Below are 26,984 nucleotides of genomic sequence, written 5' to 3' on the forward strand. Positions count from 1 at the left end.
TGTGAGTTCAAATCATATTACTTTGCCCACTAGGCTCATTACAAAAAGCATGTTGAACCTAGGCTTTCTGAATTCACCTGAGAAGTCAAGATTGGACCACAATAAAGAAGGGCAGTGTGGTTCTCTTGATAAGCCCAGGTACAACTCCCTTAATATCCGTCAGGAGTTATTGTGTATCTATAGATAGAAGAATTCTCAAATGTAGTGCCTAAAATTCAGGTGTCTGTATGTCTGTCAACTTTAAACACTACATTAAAAATAGCTTTATGTGTCATGTGTCTAAATTTAAACACCCTAGTTTTAAAGATGAACTTATAAAGAGGGCAACACATATCTAAGAGAAGACAAAAATGCTCACTTAGAGTATTTTTTACTTCTTAGAAATAGTTCTTAATGCATTACAAAAGGCCATGGAAGTATTCTTCCTACCTGCCTATGAATTAGAATATCTAGTAAGAATAACGTTATCAGAATTTAAGGGGGTGATCTTTATTTTCTATTTTAGGTCAATTTAACAAAAACATGTTCTTGATGTGCATAATATCGTAAATAGCACTTCCTGAATTGTTTTCATTAGACAACAGGATTACCAGCAAATGACTTCAATTACAGTCATCACAAAATAAAACAATGTGAAAGCAATAGATTCATCACAGCCTTGCACATTACGTGTGCAAAGAGGCGGGAAACTGCAACCAAATCTGGACAGTGGTACTTTATACCTTTTTTTATATGGTTGAAAATACCTCATAAAGTACTCAGCTAAATCATGGATAATTAGGCTTTGTTGTTTTAATTCAGCATAACCAACACTATTATATCACTTCAGCATAACTGGTCAACTGGCTTTGAATCAGTGCAGAGTCACTGCTTAAAAAATGCAAATGAGAAAGCAATCCCATCATGTGGAGCCAATTCAGAGTATTTTGATTATTATAAGCAGAGTAGATGGAAATATTAAGAAGTGTGAGATTTATCAGGGAACAAAATCAAATCAAATACAGGTCCATCCCTCCATCTGTGGGTGTGTGTCTAGAGAGGAGGGTTGAAAACTCCATTTTTAATATTTCTGTCTCGTAAAAGGAAAGCATGAGCCAAGTACTGATCTCATCTGTATTCTCACATCTTACTGACTCGCTCAAACTCTTCTGCAAAGTTTGCCAACAAAAAGCTGACATGCAAGACAAAACTTTAAGAAAATCAATGCCAAATAATTGCCCAAGCTATAAGAAAGAATAAACTTGCCAGTACATTATGTTCCACCAACATTGCGGAGAGTTGTAAACCTTAAATTCAGGGGAACTAAACAGCACTTATTGTGCATAGTAGACTTTATATAACAGCAGGCAGCACAAATCATTTCTCCACTGCAGTTCAATAGCTAGTCATTCCTTCTCTTCTAAATTCAATTCTGCAGCAGAGCCATGACTTAAATGCTGTGCTGCTGTCAGTTAGTTGGCTGTCCTTTCCTTGGCTGCCAAAGGGGATGCTTAAAAATGAAGCTAATAATAATGGCCAGTCTTCGCGAGCGAAGATCCGGGGAAGGTCTTTCCACCTTCCAGCCTGCGCATTGGATTTTTTTAGGTGAGACACAGTGTGCGCGGAACTGAGCCCACCCTTTAATCCTAAGGTTCATCTGCCGGGGCCAAGCGAGCTTGGACGGTGGCAGCGAGGTCCTTAGGACGTAGGTGGGTTGCCTTTAAGGGCTAACGAGCCCCACCTGCCCGGGAGTGGCCCTGACCGGGAATCGAACCCGGGTCTCCGCGGTGATAGCGCGGCGCCTTTACCACTGGACCACCAGGGGCTCCATAAAAATGAAGCTATTGTCCCAGTAATCAGGCATCTCCTGGTGGGACAGTATATGATAAATTTTTAAGGACATGGCTGCAGCACAAAACATGCTGTACTTTACATCAGACATTGTCACACAGGGATGTGCTTCTTTTTCATCACTTTTAAGATTCAAACATTGTGGGAAGATTAAAAAGTGGACACTATGTCAGAATTATAAGAAACCCAAGGTGTATTTTGTGATGTAACACCATAGGTTTATGGATAATATCAACTATAAATTGCAAGGGATATGGAAAACCTAATTCCTTTAAAACAAGTCTAAAGGTATACTGAATATTGATAGAGTTTATTTATTTGACTGTACTTGCCCTAAAGATATGGATTAGTTTTTACTCTATTCTAGGAAAATTTTAAAAATGACTTATCCAAAGCTAAAAGTCCTCTCATACTTAAGGACAAGCAAAAAGCTATGGTTTGACATGTGTGCATGGTTTAATTGGTATTTCAGGTGCAAGTCTAACACGAGGTAACTTATTCTCAAAGAAAAATGCTGAAAACTATGAAAGACAAAACTCACTTGAAAGTCAGTATCTCTTTCAAGGAATGTTCATTCCAAACATGAAAGCAAGGCCCAGACACTGACTTTCTATCTCCATGAAAGCCAGAGAATCATTAAGAGTGGTTAGGTTCCATAAATATCAGTCCCTCCTCATACTCTTAAAAGCAATTTTACCATAAACCACCTTTTCAAAGAATGTTATTTACCAATAAATAAAACTCTATTGTCAAGATCACCTCAAGCTCAGAAATAAGAGCTGATCAACTTATTCAAGTAAAATGGATCAGGATACAGAAACATAGAGGGTAGTCAGTGCCTTAAATTTAGCCAGTGTTGGAAGAAGCATATTATACCAGATTATGCTGCAAGAGTCCCATGGTATCAGCTCCTGCGAGTTGGTGAATATAACACTTTTCCCCACTTTGGCTTAGAGATAAGGCAGTCCACTAGTCCTATGGTATTATAGGAATATTTACTAAATTTCATTTTCCTGTAGAATGGTTTTCTGAATCATGAGGCACACCTACTGAGACTTTCAAACCACACCTTTAATTCCAAAGCATTTTCTTCTTAGGCCAGCTATTATTGCAGATACATGGTAGTGATGTTGTGGTTCTTGTCTTATTGCTTTATGAAAGTATATTACAATATTTTTCCTAGTAAATTTTTGCTAATAAAATGCTCCTCTTTTTTTTTTTTTCTTTATCATCTAACTTTGGCCCTTGCAGATTGACTGGTCACTTCAGATGGTTGATTTTTTTTTTTTGCTGTCTACAAGCACAAGGCATGACAACTGGAGATTTCATCCACTAAGAGTGATGAATAGCCATTAGGAGCTCATGTGAAACAGCACAGAGTTGTCAGGAAGAGAGTTGTACCTAAAACTGAGCGCTGGTGGTCCAAACTGCTGCTGAAAGACACAGAGGGAAAGGAGAAAACTTTGCTGTGTGGGATAAGAACTATCAGTACTCAAGAGATGCCAGCTTCATCTTCCAGGAGACTCGATACAAGACTCTAGACAGAGAACAACTTAAAACATATACACATGAATATCCTAATTTTCCTCAGAGCATATATGCAAGCATAATTTTACATGGAGAATCAGAAAACTGAGACCTTGAAAATTCTTACTTGAAACAGAAGCAACATTAGGAATAGCTCCACATGTTTAGTGACACTAATCATAACTACATCTGGAAACTTTTAAAACTTTTATTTCGATTTCTATTCAACTTTCAGGTCGACTTTATGGCTCAGTCTCTTCTGACTAATGTTTTCTCATGGTCCTTTCTTGTGGTAACTATATGGAAAGACACTGATTTAATTCTTGACTATTTTCTGATTGCATTATGGTGCTGAAAACTATACTGATAAAAATCTCTGTCCTCTCTTTGGCCACACCATCTGCATGGCAAAAATTTCTTTAAAAAGATTATAGAAGCAAAGATTTTCTCTGCATCAACAAGTAGAAAAATTATTTTGTGATTTTCCTCTATATATTTGCTGCTCTCTGATTAAACCAGTAGATGTATCTTTGAATTCTCACAAGAATACCAAAGAGCTTAATAATGCAGCTACATCTGGGTTATAAAAGACAAAATATTCTTTCAATATGTGCTGAAATAAGTTTCACCACTTCTTCTAGTTACTTCCTACAATTCTTGGCCACCACAAGTTTACAGAGAAACTAGCTTATTCATGCTAATGGTCCAGGACAACTGTGTTGAAAGACATACATCCATTAGGTTAAGCACGAACTAAGACAGGAAGAGAAGAAACTTTTTAATAGACAACCTACCTTTAATAATGAGTCTTTGTAATCAAATAGCAGCATATGAACACTCTTACTGACATTCTAGTTCAACATCTCAAATATGACAGACCAAAGACATAATTTATTAACAGTTGGCAGTCTGGCACTGACTGGGGTCCAACTTTTACTACAGTGTGCTCTGATTTTTTTTTCTTCAGCTTATTTTGACTTCTGAGAAGAGCTTTTTCAATTGCTAGCACACTACTCTAATTCCAGACTTACTCCGAATTGCATATTAAATACACTACATACACAATTCAAAAATATGTTTTAAATATTCCTGTAACAATAGGTAGAAATAAGCAATCTTAGGCAAAGCTTAGTTCTTGTGTCTTAGTTTCCTCTCTCTTAAAAGGACTAGTGTTTTTGTCAGACTTCTCATCGTGTCCAGATAGATTCAGTTTGTAATTCAAATAAAATTATTTTTCAGTAACATTCCTACTCAAATGTTTCAAGATGTTTAACCTTGAGAATTATGGCAACCTACAAGTTTGTCAAAAATAGTTGATAGTGGAATGCTACAATTCCTTTTTTCCCCTACTAAAATTAGTGTTTAAGCAGTATCTCAAAGAGAACAGTAGGATTATTAAGTGAAACGAGTATACAGATGAAAATCCTGAACTAGATAAGGACTGAGACTCTTTATGAATTTACTGCCCTAGCCAAGCAGAAAAGATCAGGTAAACAACCTCTCATGGGACAGGCTGCTATCATGATAGCTCAATATCTCCCCATAAGTGTGGAAGATCCAAAGGACTTTAGAGTTTCAGAAGATTCTCCTTCAGACTAAGAAAATGCTTTTTTTCCTATGAAAGGAGAAGGAGTAAAGATAGAGCTTAAACTATGCAGCAAACAGAAATACAGGAAAGAAAAAGGATAACATTTCTTTCCTTCAGACGCCACATTCTTTCTAAATTAGAGGGTACCAAAAATTCAGTTCCTAAGTCCTGAATTTGCCTTACCACAAATTTACTCACCAAACAGTTCTCAGAGATCCTAGCAGTGCCATGAGTTCTTATATTTTAGCAGTTAAGAATAATAAAGCCAAGTGCAGATGAAATATACATGAGTGATAAATTCTGGATTTTCCACTGTGGAAGCATATTGCTTTTATGACTCAGATCCAGGTTACTTTAAGCCAGGTCATTTCAATTCAGTTTGCAGAAGAAAGACTGTGAAAAAGACTGTTAACCTATTTTTCTATACTGATAGAATTTCTCTGTACTGATAGATGAAATGGCTTTGAATCAACAAGTTTAGGACACTTTGATTTGATTTCTTTTCATTTTACAGGGAGGGAGCAAAGAACATCACCACTGACTTGGAGTGAGGTGGATCAATACAAAACAGTAGGCCAGGTCCATTAAATGTTGGTGGTTCAAATACCTATGCTTGAAATATCAAGGAGCACCACGAGAGTGAATGATACAGTGAACATATAAATTAAAATGCTCTGGTTATATCAAATGGTGGCAAGACATCAGTACTCTCCTCATTCAGTATTTATACTTGATTTGTGTTATCTTTTTTACTGGGTGTACCTTTCAATTGTTTTTTAGTGAGACATATTAAAAAATATTCATGAACACCAAGTAGGTTGAAAACCTCTCTGTAATAAACAGAATTCAGTCTCAGTACCCTCTGAAAATCCCCTTTCAAGTCCGTTAACCATGAAATTTTTTTGGCTGGGGGAGAAAAATTCTTGAGAAAACCATAATAGCTCAACCTGTGCACAGCAAGACTATGCTATCTACTGATGTACAATGAACCTAGGGGATGCTTGGATTAGTCAGTCTTGCTAAAGCCCATTGGTCTTGGTCATCAATGCTTTCTTTCAATTAAAAGTTCCATGTAATCAAAATCCTCCTCAGTGACCCACTGCATAGTGTAGTGCATTGTTCTCTCGGAGGGAACAACTGCTCTCTTACTGTAATGCATTTCCCAACTTGGGAAGCTTGAACAATTACCTGCTTTAATGCAATATATTTTCCCCATCTTCCATCAAAAATATGATGTTCAGAAACATACTTGAATAGTAATTTATTGAATGTTACATCACTACGAATATACCAGATTTAGAAAGCCATTATAGAGGCAGTTCCCAGTGTGGTGACATGGTACAGTGTGAGTGATGCAAGTAAAAAAGTTTCTATCTTAGTACTCAACAAAAATCAGACATAGCTCAGTGAAGTCACACTCTTGCTATCTAAGGCAATATCAAGAATGTGTATGTGCCCAAGTCTCTGTGCTCAGCCGTCCATTCATTTTTCCATCTGTACGCAGCGTATTTACATCAGTGGTGGTTGTACACCCCCAGGAAGTAAGCTCTCCTAAAGTTTGAATAAATCACAAGACTTCAGTCAGAATTGCCATCTATGAGCTAAAAAGCAGATCTCTGTTACTAGTGGAACACAAACTATGCATTAGAAATCTGCACCACAGATAAAGGATCTGCAGTATAGATGGAAGAAGAAGTGCTATCTTCATTAGTTCCATATATCATTTATTTTAAAATATAAACACACTTTATATTTTCACCTGATCAAGTCTTTGAAACTGAGATTTAGGTCTGATAAGTACGCAGTTGTAAGCAAACATACCAACAAATATGTTTTTTTCAGGTATGATTTTTTACAGTAATTGTCTTTTAAAAGCATAGCACACAAAAAAGTATTGTATTTTAGATTTATCTCAAATTTCACATTAATATTGCAAATGAAACCTGGTTTGAACACAATGGAAACATCTACTTCTTGCAGAATAGAGGGATTCAATTATACATATATGAGTGTATAAACACACAAACACGTTGGAAATTTCTCTCATATGCAAAGCTTTCTAATGTGTTTCTTTATGATACACTGTCTTGTGACAAATCAGTGTATACTTACACATTTTGACAGTACAAATGCATGGCCTTAAAGTAGAGATTGTACAAGTAGCAGAGATATTAAGAGGTGGAAAAGATCTCAGCCATCCAGTCCACCTGCCAGATGATACAAGATTACTGCCTGTATCACATTTTCTCATGTCTCCAAGTCCAGCTAAATATCTTTCCACCACATGCTACAGGTTATTACACTTCCTAATGGACATCACTCAAGTTTTAACTTTGCAGCCAGCCAACTTCATCTCCCACTTTGCTCATTTGTGCTACTCAATCTCATCCTGTCTTCAGTAACAGAGAGTCTGTGTCCTTCTTTCTTTTCTTTCTTCTTTTTTCCCCCTCATCCCTGCATCAGTTCCCCTTTCTCTACGGCGTCATTCATGACTTTGTTCATTCCCTTTCAAGTCTTTCACAGCCTGTGCCCTGGCCACCCTGTCATTTTTCATTCAATAAAAGTGCATACTCTGTTTCTTCCAATCAACATGTGGTGATGGTCTTCAGCACCAAATTATTAAATTTTTGAAAGGTTTCCATGCTTTCTCTCTTGCCTGATTCTCCCTCTTTTTAACGCGCTTGGAATGTGCTTCGCACAAACAGAAAATCCTCATAGATTTCCCTCCTTTAAGCACTCTTTTATTGCCAGACTGAAATAAAATGTAGTTGGGAGATGTGCTGCGCTGACTGATATAGTTGCCTAGTGTGCCACTACTGTCTTTATAATACTCTGTTCCCATGTCCCTCTCACCCACACCCCTTTTTGACAACCTATGGCCCATGTTACCTCTTAGCTGTTAAGGATTTCACGGCGAGATCAAATTTTTTGCTGTTTCTCTCACTGGTTTCTGCCGCAGCCCGAGTGGGAAAGGACTGACAGCACTCAGGGGGTTCGCAGTCTGCAGCAGGTTTATTGATGGTACAGGAGGCGTGAGGGCACTTCCTGGCGCTGAGCCGGGAAGATGCTGCCCAGAACAAAGGGCGAACAGGACTTATATAGGGTTAAGGAAGGAAGGGTCTAGAAACTGGGAGGAGTATGTGATTGACATAAGGGGAGAACCAATAGGGGAGTAACAGAGGGAATACATTAACTTTTAACCTATAGGATGATCTGGGGGGTGTGGTGAGACTGCCTTACTGCGGCAAAATCTCACCAATCATAACAGGGGACTGAACAACCAATCAGGGAGGAGAGTTCATGAGGGAAAACTTATAAGGGAATAAAATATGAATTTACAACTGGGGTACAATGGTTTTAACATGCATTAACATTACTAATGGGGGTGAAACAACATTGTCCATGTCAAGCAGGTTCAAAGGTCTGTTCACAGATGTCCATTCCAGTGTGTAAGTCCATAGTTTTAAACTTCATCTTCATTATATCCTTTGTAGATCTGTCTCCACTTGTGGTATAGTCTCTGTTTCTGTTTGGTGCCTTCCACAGGTTTCCTGGTCAGCAACCAAGGCTTCTAGGCACTATGACAACATAAAATAGAAACTAGTTATTAATATCAACTCTCATGTATTTGGAAACTTATTCTTGAGTTCAAGTCATACTTACCATGCACTATATACAAGACAAAATGTCTCATCCCATTGATACCAGTAGGATAAATCTAATCATCTTAAATTATAACTTTCATACCTAAACTAAGGAGGTAAAAGCTCATTAGTTATCTTCTTTTGCTTTTGTTGCCCTTATATCCATTCCTCTAGACCCTTTGAGGGAACTTGCCAATTCTTTTTTGTTCCATATTGACTACATTCGGCCTTCTAACCTGAACACCATTAGTTTAGCTAGAGAAAATCCAGGAGAAAAAATATTAGAAATTGCCAGTAATTTATTGCAACAGGGAACCTTCTCTCCTCCTAGCCTGAAAGAAAATCTAACCAAAGGCATTAATAGCATCATCACTGCTTCCCTCAGAGAAACTGGAAGTGATCACTCTAGTGATAGATGTAAGGGGTTATTTTTATTAGGTCAAGGAAACTTTCACAAAAGAAAGTCTAGCTGGACTAGAGTGTAGGTGTTACTTGGACTTCCCACAAATACTACAATTCACATCAGTTTTGAAGCTGATGGATCAAAAAACCATCTTTCATTCAGGTTAAATATAACTAAAATTGTTGCATGATCTAAGGTATCTGAACCAGAGCGAGTCATTTCCCAAGGTCATGCAGGGAACTGTATTTGAGGAGTATGCAATAACACCAGAGTCAGATTTGAGAAAGGTTATGTGGGCATGTAAAATAGAAGGAAAGCTGGAGAGATGTACAACCATTAAAAAAAGCTTGTGTAAAATCAGCAAGAGATGTTACCAATAACATGGCCTTGATTGGAAAGGCTTATAAAAAACCCTGGAAGAGAGTGCTTTTGGGCAGAGCACTGGGAAGAGCAAGTCTTGAATCATAGAGAAATTATCTCCAGTTGTTATTTCTCCCATGTTTAAAAACCCAGAGCTTCACATGTGGTAACATGTGGCATAGAGATAATGCAGGTAGAATGACCGAGAATGAAGTTCTACTTAGGCAATGTAACTCCCCTGAGATTAAAAGGATCGCGTTAAAATTGAACTAATTTCTTTTTTTTTCTTCTTTTCTTTTTTTCTTTTTTTTTTTCTTTTCATTTTCTTTTCTTTCAGTGAAAGACACTGCACATCACACTCAGCATTGGCCAACCCCTGAGGATGTTGTGAGTGGTGATACTATGTCATATTGCATGCTTTTACAATGCCTAGCACAATGTGGCCCTCAACCCTAAAGGAGGCTTCTAGATACTACCTAAGGATAAATAAATTATAGTAAATTCATGTGAATAATCAGACACATGATTATGTTTTTTCCATCTTAAAAACCTTCACTAAAAAGTATTTTGAACTATTTTCAGATTTTTACTTCTTCCTTTCCTTATAAACAATATCAGAGACCGTCTGGGAGATGCTGCTTGCGCTATCGTATTTCCTGTGATAGCAAGGGAATGCTTTCTTTTCCTGCCCTTCCACAGCCTGTGGCAGAGTGGCTTGTAGTGTTTAGCAGGAAGGGCAAAAAGCGCTTCGAATATGGCTTTCGTTTTTTTAATTATGCACTGCATATTGCCTCGTGCTCGCTTGTCTAAGGATGCAATATGCAGAACCACTATATCATAGTTTCAATATGACACGTTGTGAACCTTCTGGCTTCTAGTCCAGGAGCCAAATGGCATTGTGTATTCCCTCCATTTGGCCTCATTTTCATCTTCCCCTTTTGCACCTGGGCTGACAAGAGGAGCATATGAAGCTTTCTCTGGCTGCTGCATCTTGACCTTGACCTTACAGCTTTATAAAAGGGTACTTGCATGCGCAGGGCTGCTGTTGTCTGCAGCCAAGTTCCACTTTCTTTTGACATTAAGAGAGTAAAAGGCCACGTGATGAAGTCGCTTCGCAGCCCCAACATTTCTGTTCTGCTTTCTCCTTTGCAAATGTTTTTGTACTGACTCTTTTTTTTCCTCAGGTCAGGCTTACAGCATCTTTTTTTTCTCTCTCTGTTGTTCCTATCCCCCTCTCCTTTTCCTACGCACATACAAGCGCGCACACACGCAGCCACACGCGCACAGAGACCCACACACACACAGAGAGGAAAATCTATATGTGTCAGACATTCAGCAAGGGAAAGACAAAGGCACTGAGTTAATTACCCATCATTTACTGCTGCTGAGAAGAACAGATGGTAGCAGGCGATATGTAAATGGCAAGGGGCAGTGAATTATTCGATTTTTTTAGATTAATCGTCGATGACAAAGGAAGTGATTACAAGCTGTGACATTTATACAAATGTATAAAGTACATAATGCTAGAAAAAAAAAGGGCTTAATATTACTATGAGGATGTCAGGCATGTGAACACCATTGTCATAATACAAAGCAACACATTTTGTGAGATCCAAGGATCCGCTTTTCTTTGATTTGCAAACTTTAGTAAGTCCTAGCCTCTGGAAATATATATTTCCCAAAATGAATCCACGTCTGACAATCACAGAAAAAAAAAAAAAGGTTTGAGTGTTTTGCATATTTCCCACAATGCATAAGTCTGCCTAGGCTGAACAGTAGAGCTTACAAGGGATGAAGCTGATGTCGAATCAGTGTGGACTGTAAAATAGAAAAAGGTGCTAATAAAACACATAGGCACGAAATGGAAAATAAAATGAAAGGTGGTGTTTAAGTTGACAGGCCCTCGGTGAGGACAGGAGGGCAAACAGTGAGGTGGAAGTGAAGACAGAAGAGAGTGCTGTTTGTTTACTCTATGTCTGAAAAATAATTGTTTTAGAGACTTTGAAGGTCAGAATGACATAATTTTCAGGCCATGCCTTGGTCTTTTTACAGAAACACCCAAACTGCTCATCTTCAAGGTAGTCTACTGTATTTTCTGCTGTATAAATAATTAATTGGTACATGAGGAAAACAGATGCTTTCTTTTGCAGATCATAGAAACCACTCCATCATCAAAATGTCTTCAATCACCTAATTATTAAATCTATACGGTGCTAATAATACAGATGGGAGCCGAAGCCACTGAGCTGCAAATTTTGTTCCCTTTGAAGCATCCCAGCCTACTGTATTCCTTGTTTGACATCTTGTAGTGAACTACTCTCTGCAACGTCAGCAAGGCAAATAGAGGGGAGAGCTTGGTGGCGAGCTTATTTATCCTCCTCAGAAATACTTTCCAATCAAGCAAAACAAAACATCACCAAAATTACTGTGAAACATTCCACTGTTGTGCATGCTTTGTTGATTACAGAGGGGTGAGGAAGGGACAGAATTACATTATATTAGTCAGCAACACTGGGTAGTACATTTAAATCTAGCAATCCATTTCACATGGATATTTTTTCAGGAATGAAGTGCTGGCTGTACCAATCTGCCCTGGAGAAAGAGAAGGATAAAACACTGCAGCACACCAATATTTCCTGTGTGGTATTATTAGAAGCCAGATACTCAAGCCCCAACAGCTAAGATATTGGTTTCTAAGCTGTTTTTCTTTTTTCTAGATAATACTACCTTTATGAGATGCAATTAATGCAATAATATAGTTTCTACTCTCTTCATTGGTGTATATGCAAGGTTGGTTAGTATATTTGTCTTTCTCTAGGCAAACACAGCTTGGACCCCAAAATAAAAGACATATGGAGTTATTGAAAGAATCAAGATGTATCCATTTCCCCAGACCACAGAGACTAAACTGAAAGTATCCCAAATCAGTTCACATTGCATGCAATGTCATGTTATCTACTTATTTCCTTGAGTTGGGGGGATCATGAGTTAAAGTTGTAACCTGGGTAGGATGACAGGCAGTCATTTCTCTCTTACAAGGCTAGAAAACAGTACAAGATTCCCCTTTCCTGAAAATTAAGAGAAGGAAAACATCCCTCCTGTTGAGGAACAGTGAATGGGACATGACGTAGTAAAAATATCTAGGTAAGTGTCAATGGCTGTATTTCTTAGCCCTCCCCAGACAAGATGAAATGGTTCCAGTGAGAAAATCCTCACTCCCTCCTCCTCCCCCACATCTTTTTTTTTTTTTTTTTTTAAACAAAGGAGAGATGATTTATGACATGGACATAAGCTTATACAGCTTTCTTTTACCTATAGATTCATATTTATGAGATTTTTTAAAAAATCATAGGTAGACCATACATTACTGCACATTTTCCATTGTTATAGTGTTAATGCATTCCAGAGGACAAAAAGCAACATAAAGAGGGAAACATATGTTTTTATTTGGAGAAAATGGCTGAATCTGAATCCACACCATATCTAGCCATCTAATTATACAAATTCCTGCAACACAACAAATTCATGAGGGAAGAGAAACTAAAATATCCATGCATTTCCACTGCTTTGGAGATATTTATTTATGAAAACCACAGGTAGTCATTATTTATAGTCCTGATCTTTTTGTTCTTTTATTTTTTTTACTAAAACAAAGATGAAATTGGAATTGATTTTTTGAGGGACCTTTATACTGAGAGCAGAATCATTTTATATTTTTGCAAGTTGAAGTCTGTATTCATTACTAGGAAAAAATGTAAGAACAACAAGCTAAAGAATTTTCATTTGTGACCCATTTTTATTTTATAGGAAGCTTGTCACTGCATCATTGCATAAAAATGGAATTTAAACTATGCTTGCACAATAAAATAAACTTTATTGCACTCTATTCATACAGATTGAAATTATGCACTGGATATATATTTTTCTTATGCATGTATGTATGTAAACACACATTTATGTAGAGAGGGTTTTTTGCTTGGTTAGCTGAGAGTTCGTGTTTAGGCAAGCGCACCTAATAATCAGAGTCTTCCATTAGGAAGATATGCATATATAATATTTATATGCAGATGTGTATGCTTGCCCTCATGCATCTATAAGCATGTTTGTTAGTACTGTTCTCATTTTTTCTTTTCAGTGCTGTCCACATTAAAATAACTGTGAATTTCATCTGCTGTGCATTATAGAACATATACACTGCAGCCTATTAAACTGTGAAAGCATGAATATGCTGTGAGACTAGAATCTTTTCAGTCCTTGAGAAGTGGATAACAGTAATTAAAAAGTAGAATGTGAAGGCCTATTGTGACAGTGAAGAGGTGAGTCAGGGCATCAAGACCTTGTTTAGTGGAAGAGGTCAGGCACTGGGTAGCAGTTAAACACCCCAAAAAGACACTAGGTTATTTTTCAGTTTACTGCACAGCCTCCTACAGCTGAACCAGTAACATGTTCAGTCTGAAGTGGGATATAATAAAAACCCTAGCTATCTAGGAAAGCAAATATATTCCCTTAAGTAACTTTCATGTATATTGATATGGATTTTCATTTTTTCACTAATAAGTGCGTGTATCTTTGTGTGTTATGCTTAAAAATATACATCATAAGAGCAAATATGTCTAAAAAATATTTGGTAAAGCAGATACAGACACATAATTTAACTTTTGGTTGGTTTTAAATATTGCAGGTCATTTAAAATAATCTCGCTGCTAATATCTTCCTATTCCTAAAACACCTCACAGTGATCTGGACTGTGCCTTTCCGAAAGCAGATAAGCAAGTCAGCCAGCATCAGTATTCCAAAATACCAAAACAAACCAACAACAAAACAGATAGAGTAACACTTAAACGATGTCCCTTTAGGCATTCCTTTCAACTCACTTCGGCTGACTCCACTTTTGTGTAGGTTATAGGATTTACTATAGCAACCTAACCTCCCACTCCAAAAAAAAAGAAAAAAATTCTAGCTCCCCCTTCTTTGTGACTTAAATCAAACCAATAGAGCCCTCTATTGGTAAAACCTCAGATAGCTACAGATGCTTCTGTGGAATAAGGAGGCAGTACTTGTCATAGCCTATGCCATCATGTTCCAGATGAAGTCAATAGCAGATGTTTTTGGACTTAGAATTAGCAAAATGCTCTGAGATAAAAGGTCTGTCTTATTGCCCAAGTACAAATTTTAATTTTTTTCTTAATGTAATAGCTTTACACAAGTGATAACTGTTTAATTTGAGCACAACATCACCACACAAACCTGTAACATGTCTGAGAGCACTTTATTCCATTAAGAACATTTCAGTTTCTGGAAAGGAATATATATATTTCTGCAAATATATTACTTCTATACTAGATTCAATATTTCTATTTTGCTAAGTACAGGATTTTTGACTCAACTCTCAGAAGCTGTTTGGAACATCATCTTCTGTACAGTCCTACAAATTAATTAAGGCCTAAGTTGCATTATAATTAAGGGTCCTAAGGCCAAGTCACCTCAGTAACCTCAAAATGCATGACTATTTTCATTAATAGACAAGAGAGTGTATCAGGAGCAGTGTATCTCTAAAGAAATGTAAGGAGCTAAAACCAGGAAGTCTTTACAGAGGAAGGACTGTTAGAGACTTCAAAGAGATTTTTCTCAGTCCAGACTGCCAATGTTGAAAACAAACTTTGATTAATCCTTATGATTTGGCCCATAACTTCTACCTCACAGCCCAGTTCATGACAAAACTTCTGTTTGTAGCCATGTGGATACAGGTACCTAAAGTGTTGTTGACTTCATAGATCCCTTCTTGGTGCAGGCAGGAGGCAGAAAGAGATTTTGTCGGAAGATAGACTGTAATAAATATCTGAGGTTTTGATAAGGTTACTGTCCATATCTTGGCTTCAACATACTGGGACTTCACAACCCCCTTACCTACGTATGTATTTACATAAAATTATTAAGATTAACTTTGTGATTATAAAGTGGTTGTATTTACTGTTTTATTATTGAGGAAAGTCAATGGCCTATTCAAAGTAGAAAACTATTATTTCTATTTTGCATATGAAGAACCAAAGGAAAAAAACAGATTTAGGCTGCCACCAAAGTGACCTGTGTGTCCTCAACATGGCAAGACCTGTCCTCCAGTCATTGCAAATGGGACCTGGGAGGAGTACAGGTTTTTCCCCAGAGCTTGAATGGAAGGAGGTTGGTGCATACCAAGGACTAACCCAAATATGGATATGAGGTCTGAACATGTCCAGCACACAAGCTAAAAATCTTGGAACCTTCCTGTGTGTCACAGCTGAGATGTAGTCTAAGGTCAAGGTCACAAGGGAAGCCTGTAGCTGATGCAGCTCCTGCAAACAGACAGTGAAGTCTGGTACTTCCAACTGTTTGGCAGCCCACGTGGCCTGTGGCTCCTTCTGCCAGTCCCACATGCACTAGTCTTGTTCTCACTGACTCCCTTTCTGAAAGTCAAGCATCAGTTTTTCCAGCTGTCCTAGAAAGTTGATCTGATTCATGGAAGTAGGGCCTGGACCTGCGCTAGGGATGCACAGGAAATATTAAACCAGCAGCAAACTCATCCATCTTCATGTCTCTGTGAGTCATTTCTTCCTCCTTTCATGTCACTCATGCATCAGTGAGGATATTTTCTCTACCCTTAAGGTTAAACCATGGTCTCTCACCTGTTTTCACCATGTCTGTTGCTTTTACTCTACTTTCTCTGGGCAAGAAGGGGAAAAAAAAGAAATCCTGTATGAACAATTCTAAATGTACAAATTATATACAACCATCTCAGTTGCTCAAAAGGTACAGAAGTTTCTTTTTTTTATTTTTATAGTTTATGAAATCCATTGAGCAGCAAGAATTAAATGTGGAAAGAAATAAAATAAATACATTTAAATGTGCACAAATAATGCCTCCTTTCAAGTTACATTAAGATTGTTGCATTTGCAATGTCTTCCAATAACCTTTTTGCATGACACAAAGATAAACTACTTCTGGAAGGTGCGTGGGAGCCCCTGGGGCCTACCAGAAAAGGTGACACTGTCAAAACATGAGAAGTCCTCCACTGAACAATTTCTGCCCTTGTTACCTAATAATTTATGAACACCCTTGTATGTTCTGCATAACAGGCATCTCTGTAAAACTGTGTGACTCAGTGGGAATTATTTAAATCCTATTTCAGAAAGACAAGGCCCTACCATACTTCTGTCTGAGGGAAAAGGTAGAAGAAGAAGAAGTCCTTGTGAACTATAAGTCAATCTGCTATAACAAATCAATCTACTAATTTGCTTATCAGGTCTTGCAAGCACTGTTTCAGTCAGAGCAGGTTTCTGTACATTTTTCTGGGCATGGGATCTCCTCAATCTGCTTGGCAGTACAGTGGATGCGACCAAAAAGGGAAAGAGAGCAGGAGCCGAACTGATGGGTCTCACTGCATTTTTGCTCTTTCTTTTAGATGCTGTTTATTGATTTTCCTTTCTACATTTGCCAGACAACATAATGGCCTTTAAAACAATTAAAGTCTTGGAGAAATTTTTTTTTTTTTTTTTTAATTCATGAGCACCTCCTATTTAACTAGGTAAAGACGCATAATTCTTAATGGAGAAGCAATGACTTTCTAAAAATGATGTTACTCCACGATTAAACAGGAGAAAATGCCACTGTGTTAAAAACAGCTTGCCTCACACTCCAAAGCTCTTGGTGCTATAAATAGAGGAGGCTGGCAGCCTACAGCTCGCCATCTTCCACTGTGCTGACACGCCGTAGTGCTAGCGAGGGATGCGATTGCTGCGTTCACCTGAGGAGTATTCTGGTGTCTCGTCAGTCTCTACTGAGAAAGAGCTTTCAATTGGCTGATTTCTACTCTGTTAGGAAAATTGCAGCTGCCCTTGTTAAGTCTCTTCCCTTCTTTTTTTGCCCACAGTGGCACAGGTAACAAGTTTAAATGGATAAAATGTGGGTGTGACTACCAGGGATATGAGACAACAATGACATTAATAATTTCATATCTACAGTCTTACAGGGAAAGAAATAACAGGAATAAAAATAAACTAATGCAAACACAACATATAACCCTGGATCTATAATGAACAAGAAAAATAATTTAAAAAATAATTGCAGGACACAACCTTACAGAGGAAGATACTAAAATTATTCTGAAATTGTTCCATTTTGTGTATAACTGATAAAGTTACTGTTTAATCTGTGGAAAAGAAAGGTGACATGAGGCACACACTGCAAGATCGTACTTGCCCCAGGATAAAATGAAAGAAAGGTGTTGCCAGGTCTGCCCCCCCGCCCTCACCCAGAGTATTGTGGAACAAATAAAGGTTGAAACAAGTCACCTGGATAAGATGTGTGCTCAGATCTCACCTCTGTCTGAGTGCAGGAAGGCTCATGCGCTCCAGCAGGCATAACCCTTATGCTCAGACATTGCCAGTAGGGTGCCGAGAACTGGGACTAGGATGGGGACTGTCTGGGAAGATGCATCACTAACCCCCACCAGATATGGGCAGAAAGGTCCTCAGAGCAGAGCGTGCCTACACCTCCTTCTAAGGAAGTCCTGACCCCTGCTATCATTCCATTTGTTTGCAAGGGGTTCCAGTGCTGCCCTGTTGCCCTTCTCTTCCATACACACAACCTGCTGGCATGGGTGTGCTGGTCCCTTTTCTTCTCCCAGGTCAGGAGTATAACCAGCCTCAGAAGGATTAGTCACATCAGTGTCAACGAAATCCAGGAAGAGTCAGAGCTTTGGTGAACAATTTATTGAGAGCAAAAGAAAATTCTCCTTACTAAGTGCAGTGACAGAGCACCGGGCAGAGGCAGCAACTGAGCTGCAGATTTCTTATTTGTGACACAGCAGCAGCAGCGCGACTCAGCCCCTCTGCACCTCCCTACAGTGTTCCCTGTCAGGGTCATGCTGCAAAATATGGCTGCTTGCAAGAGAGGACAGGAGCAGTCAGAAAATCACAATAGAATATAGAATTCCCCCTCGGATCCCAGGCAGTTTATAATTGCCTGTTGGTAGGTAGGTTCTTCCACGGTGTGCATGTTGTTTAAAGGTCAGTGCACATTGCGCTTAAAATTTCAGGGCACATTTGTGTTTTACTGCATGCTTTTTATTTCTCTTAGAAACTAGCACAGGGAGAGTAGAGCTGATTTTAGGCTCTAGGAGCAGTGCCTGCACCGCACATGCTTACTTTTTCTTTTTTTTTTCTCAGGCTGGACAATTTTCATTTCCAGTTTCCCTAAACTTTCGGGAACCTTCAGGTCAGCTTAACTGAGAAGATAATAAGATGGCAATTTTTCCCTGCGACTTTTAATAGTTTAGATTGAAATCAACATTGCTTTAACATGTTAATGTTGTTAATATACTACACTGAGAAGTTGAGAAGAAAAAGTTGAGAAGAACAATGACCAATTCACCTGCCAGCTTAATAGCCTGTTTGGATAAGGCTAAAAGCAAACTGTGGTTTTGACTGTAAGCAGCGATATCCTCAGAGCCACAGATGTTATGACATATTTGTGATCAATAGATGTTGCGAAGCAATGTCATTTTTTTCTGCTTTAACCTCTGGAAGGTGTGTAGCTCCAAAACACTAAAATAAGTCACAATATTCAGAATTACAGCTTCTAAATCCTTTACCTAACATGGCTATAGTGTGAATGCATAAAGCCTAAAATTCAAATAATCAACAAGTAAAACAATCAGAAAAATGACAAATTAAAAGAAATCACAAAGGATAGCCCTGAATCTGAGCTTACAGCAAATACAAATTGAAGTTACCTTGAAGCTTGGAAAGTGTAGCAGCCTGTATTCCCTGTTAAAACAAAACTATTGATATGACTTTATGGCTTACCAAACATTTTGGACAGATCACTCTGGAAACTCTCACCTTCTAATTGTCTATTAAAACTATTCCTATTTAACCACTAACACACTGAGAGCTAAGAATAATTGCAAGAGGAAATGGATATTTATATAAAAATTTTTATTTTAAATAATCTGTTTTCACTGAAGATGAGACAAAAAATCTAACAGAAACACCAATGATTTCCTTGTATTGGCGTTGATGGTCTCCTTTTAAACCACCTTTGCCTTTATTTCCATAAATCTGTCCTTTTTTCCTGCTTCCAGTTCTTCTTCAGAAAACACCACATATTCCAGCATTCTGTAGTTTTTCTACTTCTTCATGAAGAGCACAAACCATTTATCCCCATTAGCTGTCTGTGCAGCTCCCATCAGCAAGGTTTAGACAGACTGAAAGGCTCCAAATCCCATTGCCAATTCGTTAAGTTATCCAGTGCCAACTTCTTTCTGTCTCTAACTTTGCTACTCTGTTTGGTACTAGCCTGTAATTTTATGGCCACATACAGGGCCAGATCTGGAAGAAATAAGAACAAGTAGGTCCACAGAATATAAAGAATATTTATAAAGGTATGATGTGTCAAACTGCTTAGACTATTTTCTGGTACATAAATTGTGTTCTTTTTCTTAGACAGTGTTATGATAAATTAAAGCTATTACTATGTGACTACATATACCACATTCTTATAAAATTCAATTGTCACTTTCCAAGTGATATTTATCTTCTTTTGTTTTATACTGTCAAGGAGACTTAAGCAAAGGCTGCAGTGCTTTAAATTCCAGCTTTTACTTTGGGAAAATACCAGCAAAAAGACAAATAGAGTTCAGTAAGACTGCAGATATAAGTGTCTGGAGCATCCAGGTGAGCTGTGCTGCTCCATCTGCACTCTGCTCTCTGTGCCAAGTTGCTTGGCAGGGGAAAGGAACGGACAGGACCCTGCTGTCCAAGCATTGCAGAAGACATGAATCTTGTCAATTTTGGATTGAATTCCATGCCAGTTATCAAGTAAGCAGCCAGCAAACTGCAGCACACCACACAGCAAAATGTACACCAGCCTTTCTACGCGTCACTGCCTCCCCTGGATGGCACTTGTTAAGGCATTTCCATGGGCTCTCTGTCTCCAGGTACTGCAGAGACCATCACCAATTCAGAAGGCTGAGTGTATTTACACCAGCTGAAACACAAGCCTATGTTTGCATACAGAATATCTTAGAGCAGCTTTGATATGTGATAAGAAATCTCTTTCTCTGGACAACATTATAGGAACTATAAGCTGGTTTCACAAAGGTTCAGATTCTTTGGATTTCTGTTGCTTTAAGGTGCCACACTCTCTTCCAAGAGATTTTATCACTGTACACTTCATGTTAGGCAGAACTGTAGTCATATTCAAAGCATACTGTGGTAGTCAACAGGAAAAAAACCCAAACTAAAATACATATTTGTTTGTTACTAACAAGAATTTTTTTTGTTGGATTAAATTCATATTTGGCAGCTAGCAAAGACGTGTTATTTGCTTTTCTCTTAAAATTCTTCTTTTCAGCATCCTGATTCCCTAAAGTGTCTCCATTTCTTTTCTCCTTTAATTTTCTTATATTCCTTCTTCAGTTTTGTTCTATTCTTCAGCTTATCCACAGCAATTTCTTCCAGTCAAGATATGGATCAATAACTAGAGCCTTTCAAAAGCAGAGAAATGTATTTAAAGGTGGGACAGAGGGGGAGGGGGGGGAGGAGAACAGGTAAAATATCTTGCAGTTGTCATTTACAGATTATATTCATCCAATTTCATCAGCTTGCAATCAATGATCCACAGGTATGAGAGTTTACACATAAGCTTATCTTAATGAGGAGAAAACCAGAGAGCTGAACTGTAACATTTTTACTACCTCTAAAGATGCCTGATTAGAATAGCCCCAAACAACATGGATTCCCTGGGAGTCTCCGTAAGGGGGTGTGTAAAGCTTAGATTTGCTCACAAAGCTGACCAGACAGTTGCACTCCTCCTCTCAGATTAATTTAACTAGATTCTGATGATCTCCAGAGCTGCTATCTAAATGGTCAGGGACTAAGTAATCTAAGTGTCAGTAATCCTACAGCTGGTTCAGAAAGCTGCTCCCTGGAAGCTCAGAAGCAGCAACTGCTGACAACACTTCACCCTTGAGCCTTGGCCTTATCCCTGGCTCCAAATAGGACTCTATGGCTCCTTCATAAAAGAAGCAGTGTCTTCAAGATCTTTTATGACAGTGACCTGGGGTATGTGAGGTCTGTAGTACATGTCCACATTTGAGGAGCTTACCTGCCTGTTGTTTGTTGGCTGAGCTACTGTAATCACTGGTAGATGGCTGTGGGCATACTGTTAGCCCTCCCAGGTGTAAAGTGATGCGACTTAATAGAAGCCTTTCAATTTAAAGTTAATTGAAAGAGGTTCATGCTAAACCATATTATCTCGCAACTGGAACAGGCCAAGAATGGAAAATTACTACAGCTCAGCAGATGGGCAACAACTTAGTAAACCCTCTTAATTTCATTTTGTTCTCAAATCTATCTGGCCCAATGAGTGTCATGACTTCACACAGCAGCTATCTTCCACCAGACCAAGGAAACCTCTGCAGTGGAAAAATTTTTAATGGGTAAAGTTGGACCATTAATGGTTTACCTACCTGCAGTTTGTTCCTACAGGACTCCGGAGTAGCACAATAAGCACACTTATAAAAACACAGTACAACTCCAATTTCTGAAACCAAAGCCTTCCCATGAATCTCAAAACAATGACAAAAACTGATAAGAAAAGCAGACCCCAGACACCACTCCCAGTCCTGTTAAAAAAATTTAGTTTGAGGCCTTGAACACTTGTAGGTTTTTTTTTTCCTAGGAGAACTAGTGACATGATTCAATGAAGAAACATGAGCATTTCTGGGAAAGATCCATTTACTAGCTTTTGGTTGGAGTCTGAAGCTATTTTGTTATGATGCTGCAATGCAAGCAATCATTTAATTCATAGGCTTTTGTCCTGTACTCACATAGAACATCAAAGCAAGCTTAATGTAATTTGAAAGATCATAATCTAAACTAGAAGATTTAAAATGAGGCCCAAGTCGACTATATATCCCAAGAAGATGGAGGAAAGTGTGATCTAATCAGCTGGTTGATTTTTAAAATATTTGTTCAGCATTTTTTCTCCTAATCAAATTTACCAGTAGCAAGGGAATTAAAATAAAAACTGTCTGTACAGATATATATCTTGCTTATCCATATTTTCATGAAAAATGACATTGATAGCAGAGATTTTGTGAAAACCCAAAAGAATATTAAGGGCATTAAAATAATAAAAAAGACCCTACTATCATTATACAAGTACCGAGGTTCCAAAACAACTGTATGAGTCAAATGGTTTTGTTGGCACATAGCCATGTCAGAGCTCCTCCCAGAGGAGAAGACATTCTGACTCAGGGAGCAGTTCAAGGAAAGTCAGGCTTGTTTATGCTGCTCCTGTCTTCCTCAGAGAGAAACTGTGGTGCACTGTTAGGACCATCAGCACAGGATGGGCTGTGAGCCTTCTTCCTACCAACAGTAGACAGATGTGGCTGTTTTGTCCAGTCACTTTCCTCAGTCTGTCACTTTTCCCAGGGACCATGACCATTTGCAGTAGCCTGACGCGAAGGTCACGCAAGGAAATAGAGCTGTGCATTTGAATTTTGTTTTTAATTGGGTCCCATCAGGAACTGCAGAGAGTTTTTTTGTCTGTTAAGTTTGAGTGAGTGAAATCACCCCAGATGAAGCTACATACACAAAACTTGGATTTGATACTGAAAACAGGCACTGGGGAATCCTTCAGATCTTCTGTGCTGCTGGAGAAGTCACATGCAAGCTGGGAAACGCTATTGCTTCTCAACTCCTGGCTGCCCTTTCAGTTCTGGGATAAACACAGGAGAGAAAAAACACAAAGACTTCTCACTGCATTCTTAAAATCCAGACATGCGCTGTATGATAATGCAGTGAGGGGGCAAGATTGACAAGCATGTTTTCAGACAGGAAGCAATGCAGGCTTCAAAGAGCCTACAATATTTTTTTTAATTAATAAGAGATCAGTAGCAGACAATTAAATCATGATCATTCAAAATAGAGAAGATTACTTTGCTTTTTTTCCTGTGCTGTTGCAGAGTCGAGACTTAAATTTGTGAGTTCCTCAAAAAAAAAAAATTCTCTGCACCTTTTCAAATTACTTTGCTTTTAACAGTCACAATTAAGTGACAGTTAAGAAGCAAAGAAAATTTTTTATTTTTCAAAGTTTAAACTTTAGTTATGTGGGAAAAGTTTACATTGTTGGGCTTTATAAGGGTACAGGGAGCTAACACTTCAAAACATATTTTGCTCACTACCTCTAAATATGTAGACTGGCTTATTGACACTCAAATAACTTGATGTCTTTCTCATGTCATATTCAGACAACAGGCAGCTTAGGAAAAAATAACCTAAAAAGTGTAGCTCCAGTTATGTAGTCTGCTTCAGCATATCAGTACTCTTTAAACAGTAATCTATAATATATTCTATCAGTCAAATCAACTCTCTCACCTTTCCCAGGCAGAGGCAAGCTACCTGAATTCCTAAAAAGGAGAGCTTTCACTCATGCTACCTTCAAATAAACAAATTCAGCCAATTCATTTTAATTGCCTTGGAGTGATCAGCTGTGCATCTCAATTCTGAAATGAGGCTTTTCTTCATCACTGGAGTTACATTTTGAGCCACTCTCTTTCTGTGAGGGAGGGGCTGTAAAAGACACTGCCTCTGACCCTGTCTTTCAGCCTGGGAGCTTAGGAACTGCTCTTCTTTCCTCTACACTTTCTTTTTGCCATTCCTGCATCATTTCTGCCTATCACTATCATATTCCTCCATTCTCTGGAGAAAGTAATGCCTTTGCACTTCCATTCTTGCTAATATTTAATAGCAGGACAATCAGGCTACTTTCCCAGGCTTTTGTTGACATACTGCTGCCTTCAATACTCCTCTTGGTCAGACAAAAAAATCTGTGTGTTGCCAGGCTTGTGTTCTTACTTTTAATTCAGGAGTCTTTCATTTTAAAATATGGGTCACACAGGAGTGCTGTCTGTCTCTCAGCATTTCGCAAAGTCATGAGCTCCTCTGCTTTAGCAAAGTGACTGTATCTGCAATGTGCATTAGAAAGGGGTTTATAAAAATAGGGGACTTTTAGATTCCATGCTCATTTCGCTTCGCATTGCCTCAGAAAGTGACATCGGAGAAAATCAGCAGAGATGGCTGTTGACTTCATTACACATCTGTTAATTTCAGAGATACTTGCTGAGAATATTCCTGGTTTTAATTGCCTCCTTTGTTTATATAATTTTGCTCCTTTACCACTTTTACAAATACTAATTAGAAGGTTTGTCCTACACTTTTTTATTTCACTGATCTTTTTAGGGAGGTGGACATACTACCTAGTAACAAATATTTTTTCTGGTGTCCCATTGCCCTAGGGCACAGGACATAGTCACATGTGTGGTCCAGTAGAAAGGTGACTCACATGCTGCATCATTTCTATTCCTCAATTATTTTCCCTCAGGAAGCCTGAGTAAATTCACATGACTTCTTATGTTCCATTCTTAGGATTATTTCTGTGTGTAAAAACATGAGTATCAAGGAGCAGGTTTCTCCTGAATTACCTAATAACCACAACTGTCCCATTTCTTTGCTGTTTCAGTAAGAGAAAAGTAGTAGAGAGAAAAGGGAACTGTGCCAGCTCCAGTAATATTCACAGTAAATGTCTTTTTAAAAAGTACTAAAGTCTGCTGACTGCGGAATTTTTTTAAAAGCCTGCTGTCAGGCTGGCTATGGACAAAGTCCTTCTCACTCTCTCAGATGCACACTCACAGCCCCAGGGGATGAGGTGACTAAGCTTCACCTCTTTAGGCCTCCACTCTTGGATCTGACCTTTACCAGAATCATTTACAGATGGAAAATTAGTCATTTCACTTCTAAAAATGAATAGTATCAATGAAATTTGAAACGTATGTCAGAGTGAAGAGACTAAATATCCTGAAAAGACACATTGTAAGAATGAACATTCTCACAGTAGCTTTTGTACATTGCTTTCTTTATTCTCCTGAAGTGATTAGGATTTTCCGTGTGAGTTTTTCAAGTCTTTCCACTGGGAAACACTAAAAAAATATTTTTCCTGACTCTCAATTTTCCTTTTTAATCTAGAACAGATCCAATTACATGACCTCTGCAACAAGTGGCCTGGCTACTGAAATGTGAACCACTTTGATGGTGGTGAGAAGAACTCAGTAGAGAGTTTTAATAATTGTAATATAAAATGTCATAAAGCAACCATTGCAATTTCCCACTGCAGTTTTTGTACTACACTTTTTGAGTCTAGTTCTTCAGAAAATAAAAAAGCTCTTTGTGATAGGGATTATCTCCATTATAAGGCTTAGCAGTGAAGTAGTTAACCATGTTGATTTCTACAGTGCTATATTTCAGAGTTAACATCCCTCTGAAACAAATAGAGCTGATTATTCTTTTTAGAGCAAATTTTTCTTGTTCTGCAGACTGAGGTATTCTCTACATTAAGAACATTTGCACCATTATAACTACTCTAATTTTAGTCACATCAATCCCACTCCTTGATATAGACAAAGTGTACCTAACCACATCAGATAAAACACTATTTTATGGTTGTTCAGTCTGCTCATATTAGGCATTTTCAAGAAAGAACAATCAAGTCCCATTAGTGCAAAGTTTCCCAAATGGAGAAAGATGATATTGCATCATTTTGCACTAGTTTTACACACACACATAAAAAAAATAAAATTAAAAAAAAAAAAAAAAGATGCTTTTTTTCTCCTAAGGAAAGGGAAGTAATAATACTTTAAAACAAACAAACAAACAAAACAACAACATAAAAACCCCCGCACATAAAATTATGCACCTCCTTGGAGCAGTCCCAGCCCAAGACTCTGAGGAACATAAATTCCTGCTGCAAACAGCTCTCTGTTTCATAGATGTGGGTGCATGGTCAAAGGCTATCTACTTTCAGAGCAAACTACTAATACATCTGACAGTGCAAACCACTGCCTTCCACATCACCAACCTCATGCTAAACAGGCTTATGTTCCCTTGAGAAGGAACAGATATTTTCTGTTTGCATACTACCTAACACAGGAGGGTCAGCTACCACAACATAAATATTTAATCCTAATAACTAGGGAGGTAATATCAAGGGGATGTGTTAACATGATGCCTCTCCAAAGTTCATAGTGAATAAGCAACCACTCTGTTTTCTTTTTTAAGAGGTAACAGAATAGGGGTCAGACTTTCAAAATAAATATAGAATCAGAAGGTGGCCAAAGCCTGGATTTCCATGTCCATTTATGCTGTAGCCAAAGAACCAGATGTTTAGCATAAGGCATAACACGCGACAGTTTCTCCAGTGTAAGGAATCACACAATGAAAAAGGGGCTGGCAGCGGCAGAAATGGGGTTTTGCCTCTCTCTCCCTCCCCTCCCCCTCCCTGGAACACAACATATTTCTATCAGGAACAAAAATAAATAAATCCTCAGTTGTCTTGCTGTGCCCAATTAGTATTCCATCCATGAACTGTCCCATCAGGGAAAAATGCTTTCCTCACACACGTGTTCAGGATAACACTGATGGATCTGAGGGCCTCTCCAAACACAGTGACCATCTGCTAGGCAAAACATAGGGGTCTGACAAGCAGGAGCCATTCAGCCCTGTTGTTGGGCCACATTATTACATATTTGACAAGG

At 38.3% G+C, this 26,984-nt stretch overlaps 1 protein-coding gene and 1 long non-coding RNA gene across 3 annotated transcripts in view; one reads left to right on the forward strand and one right to left on the reverse strand.

Annotated features, from left to right (window-relative positions):
* The first annotated feature begins 1,508 nt into the window (after positions 1-1,508).
* The window catches only part of LOC126647092 (aspartyl/asparaginyl beta-hydroxylase-like), a 724,697-nt gene continuing 699,221 nt past the window's right edge, over positions 1,509-26,984 (forward strand). Inside the window, exon 1 of the mRNA XM_050329005.1 lies at positions 1,509-1,584. Coding sequence (XP_050184962.1) covers positions 1,512-1,584 — 73 coding nt within the window. The 5' untranslated portion in view covers positions 1,509-1,511. The remainder of the gene's footprint in view (positions 1,585-26,984) is intronic.
* Positions 7,939-26,984, reverse strand: part of LOC126647196 (uncharacterized) — a 95,196-nt gene continuing 76,150 nt past the window's right edge. For both annotated transcript variants that reach the window (XR_007630526.1, XR_007630524.1), the window contains exon 2: positions 7,939-8,523. This is a non-coding gene — a long non-coding RNA (uncharacterized LOC126647196). The remainder of the gene's footprint in view (positions 8,524-26,984) is intronic.

Source organism: Myiozetetes cayanensis, unplaced genomic scaffold (assembly GCF_022539395.1).
Source record: "Myiozetetes cayanensis isolate MyiCay16 unplaced genomic scaffold, myiCay2020 scf1, whole genome shotgun sequence".
Lineage (NCBI taxonomy): Eukaryota > Metazoa > Chordata > Aves > Passeriformes > Tyrannidae > Myiozetetes > Myiozetetes cayanensis.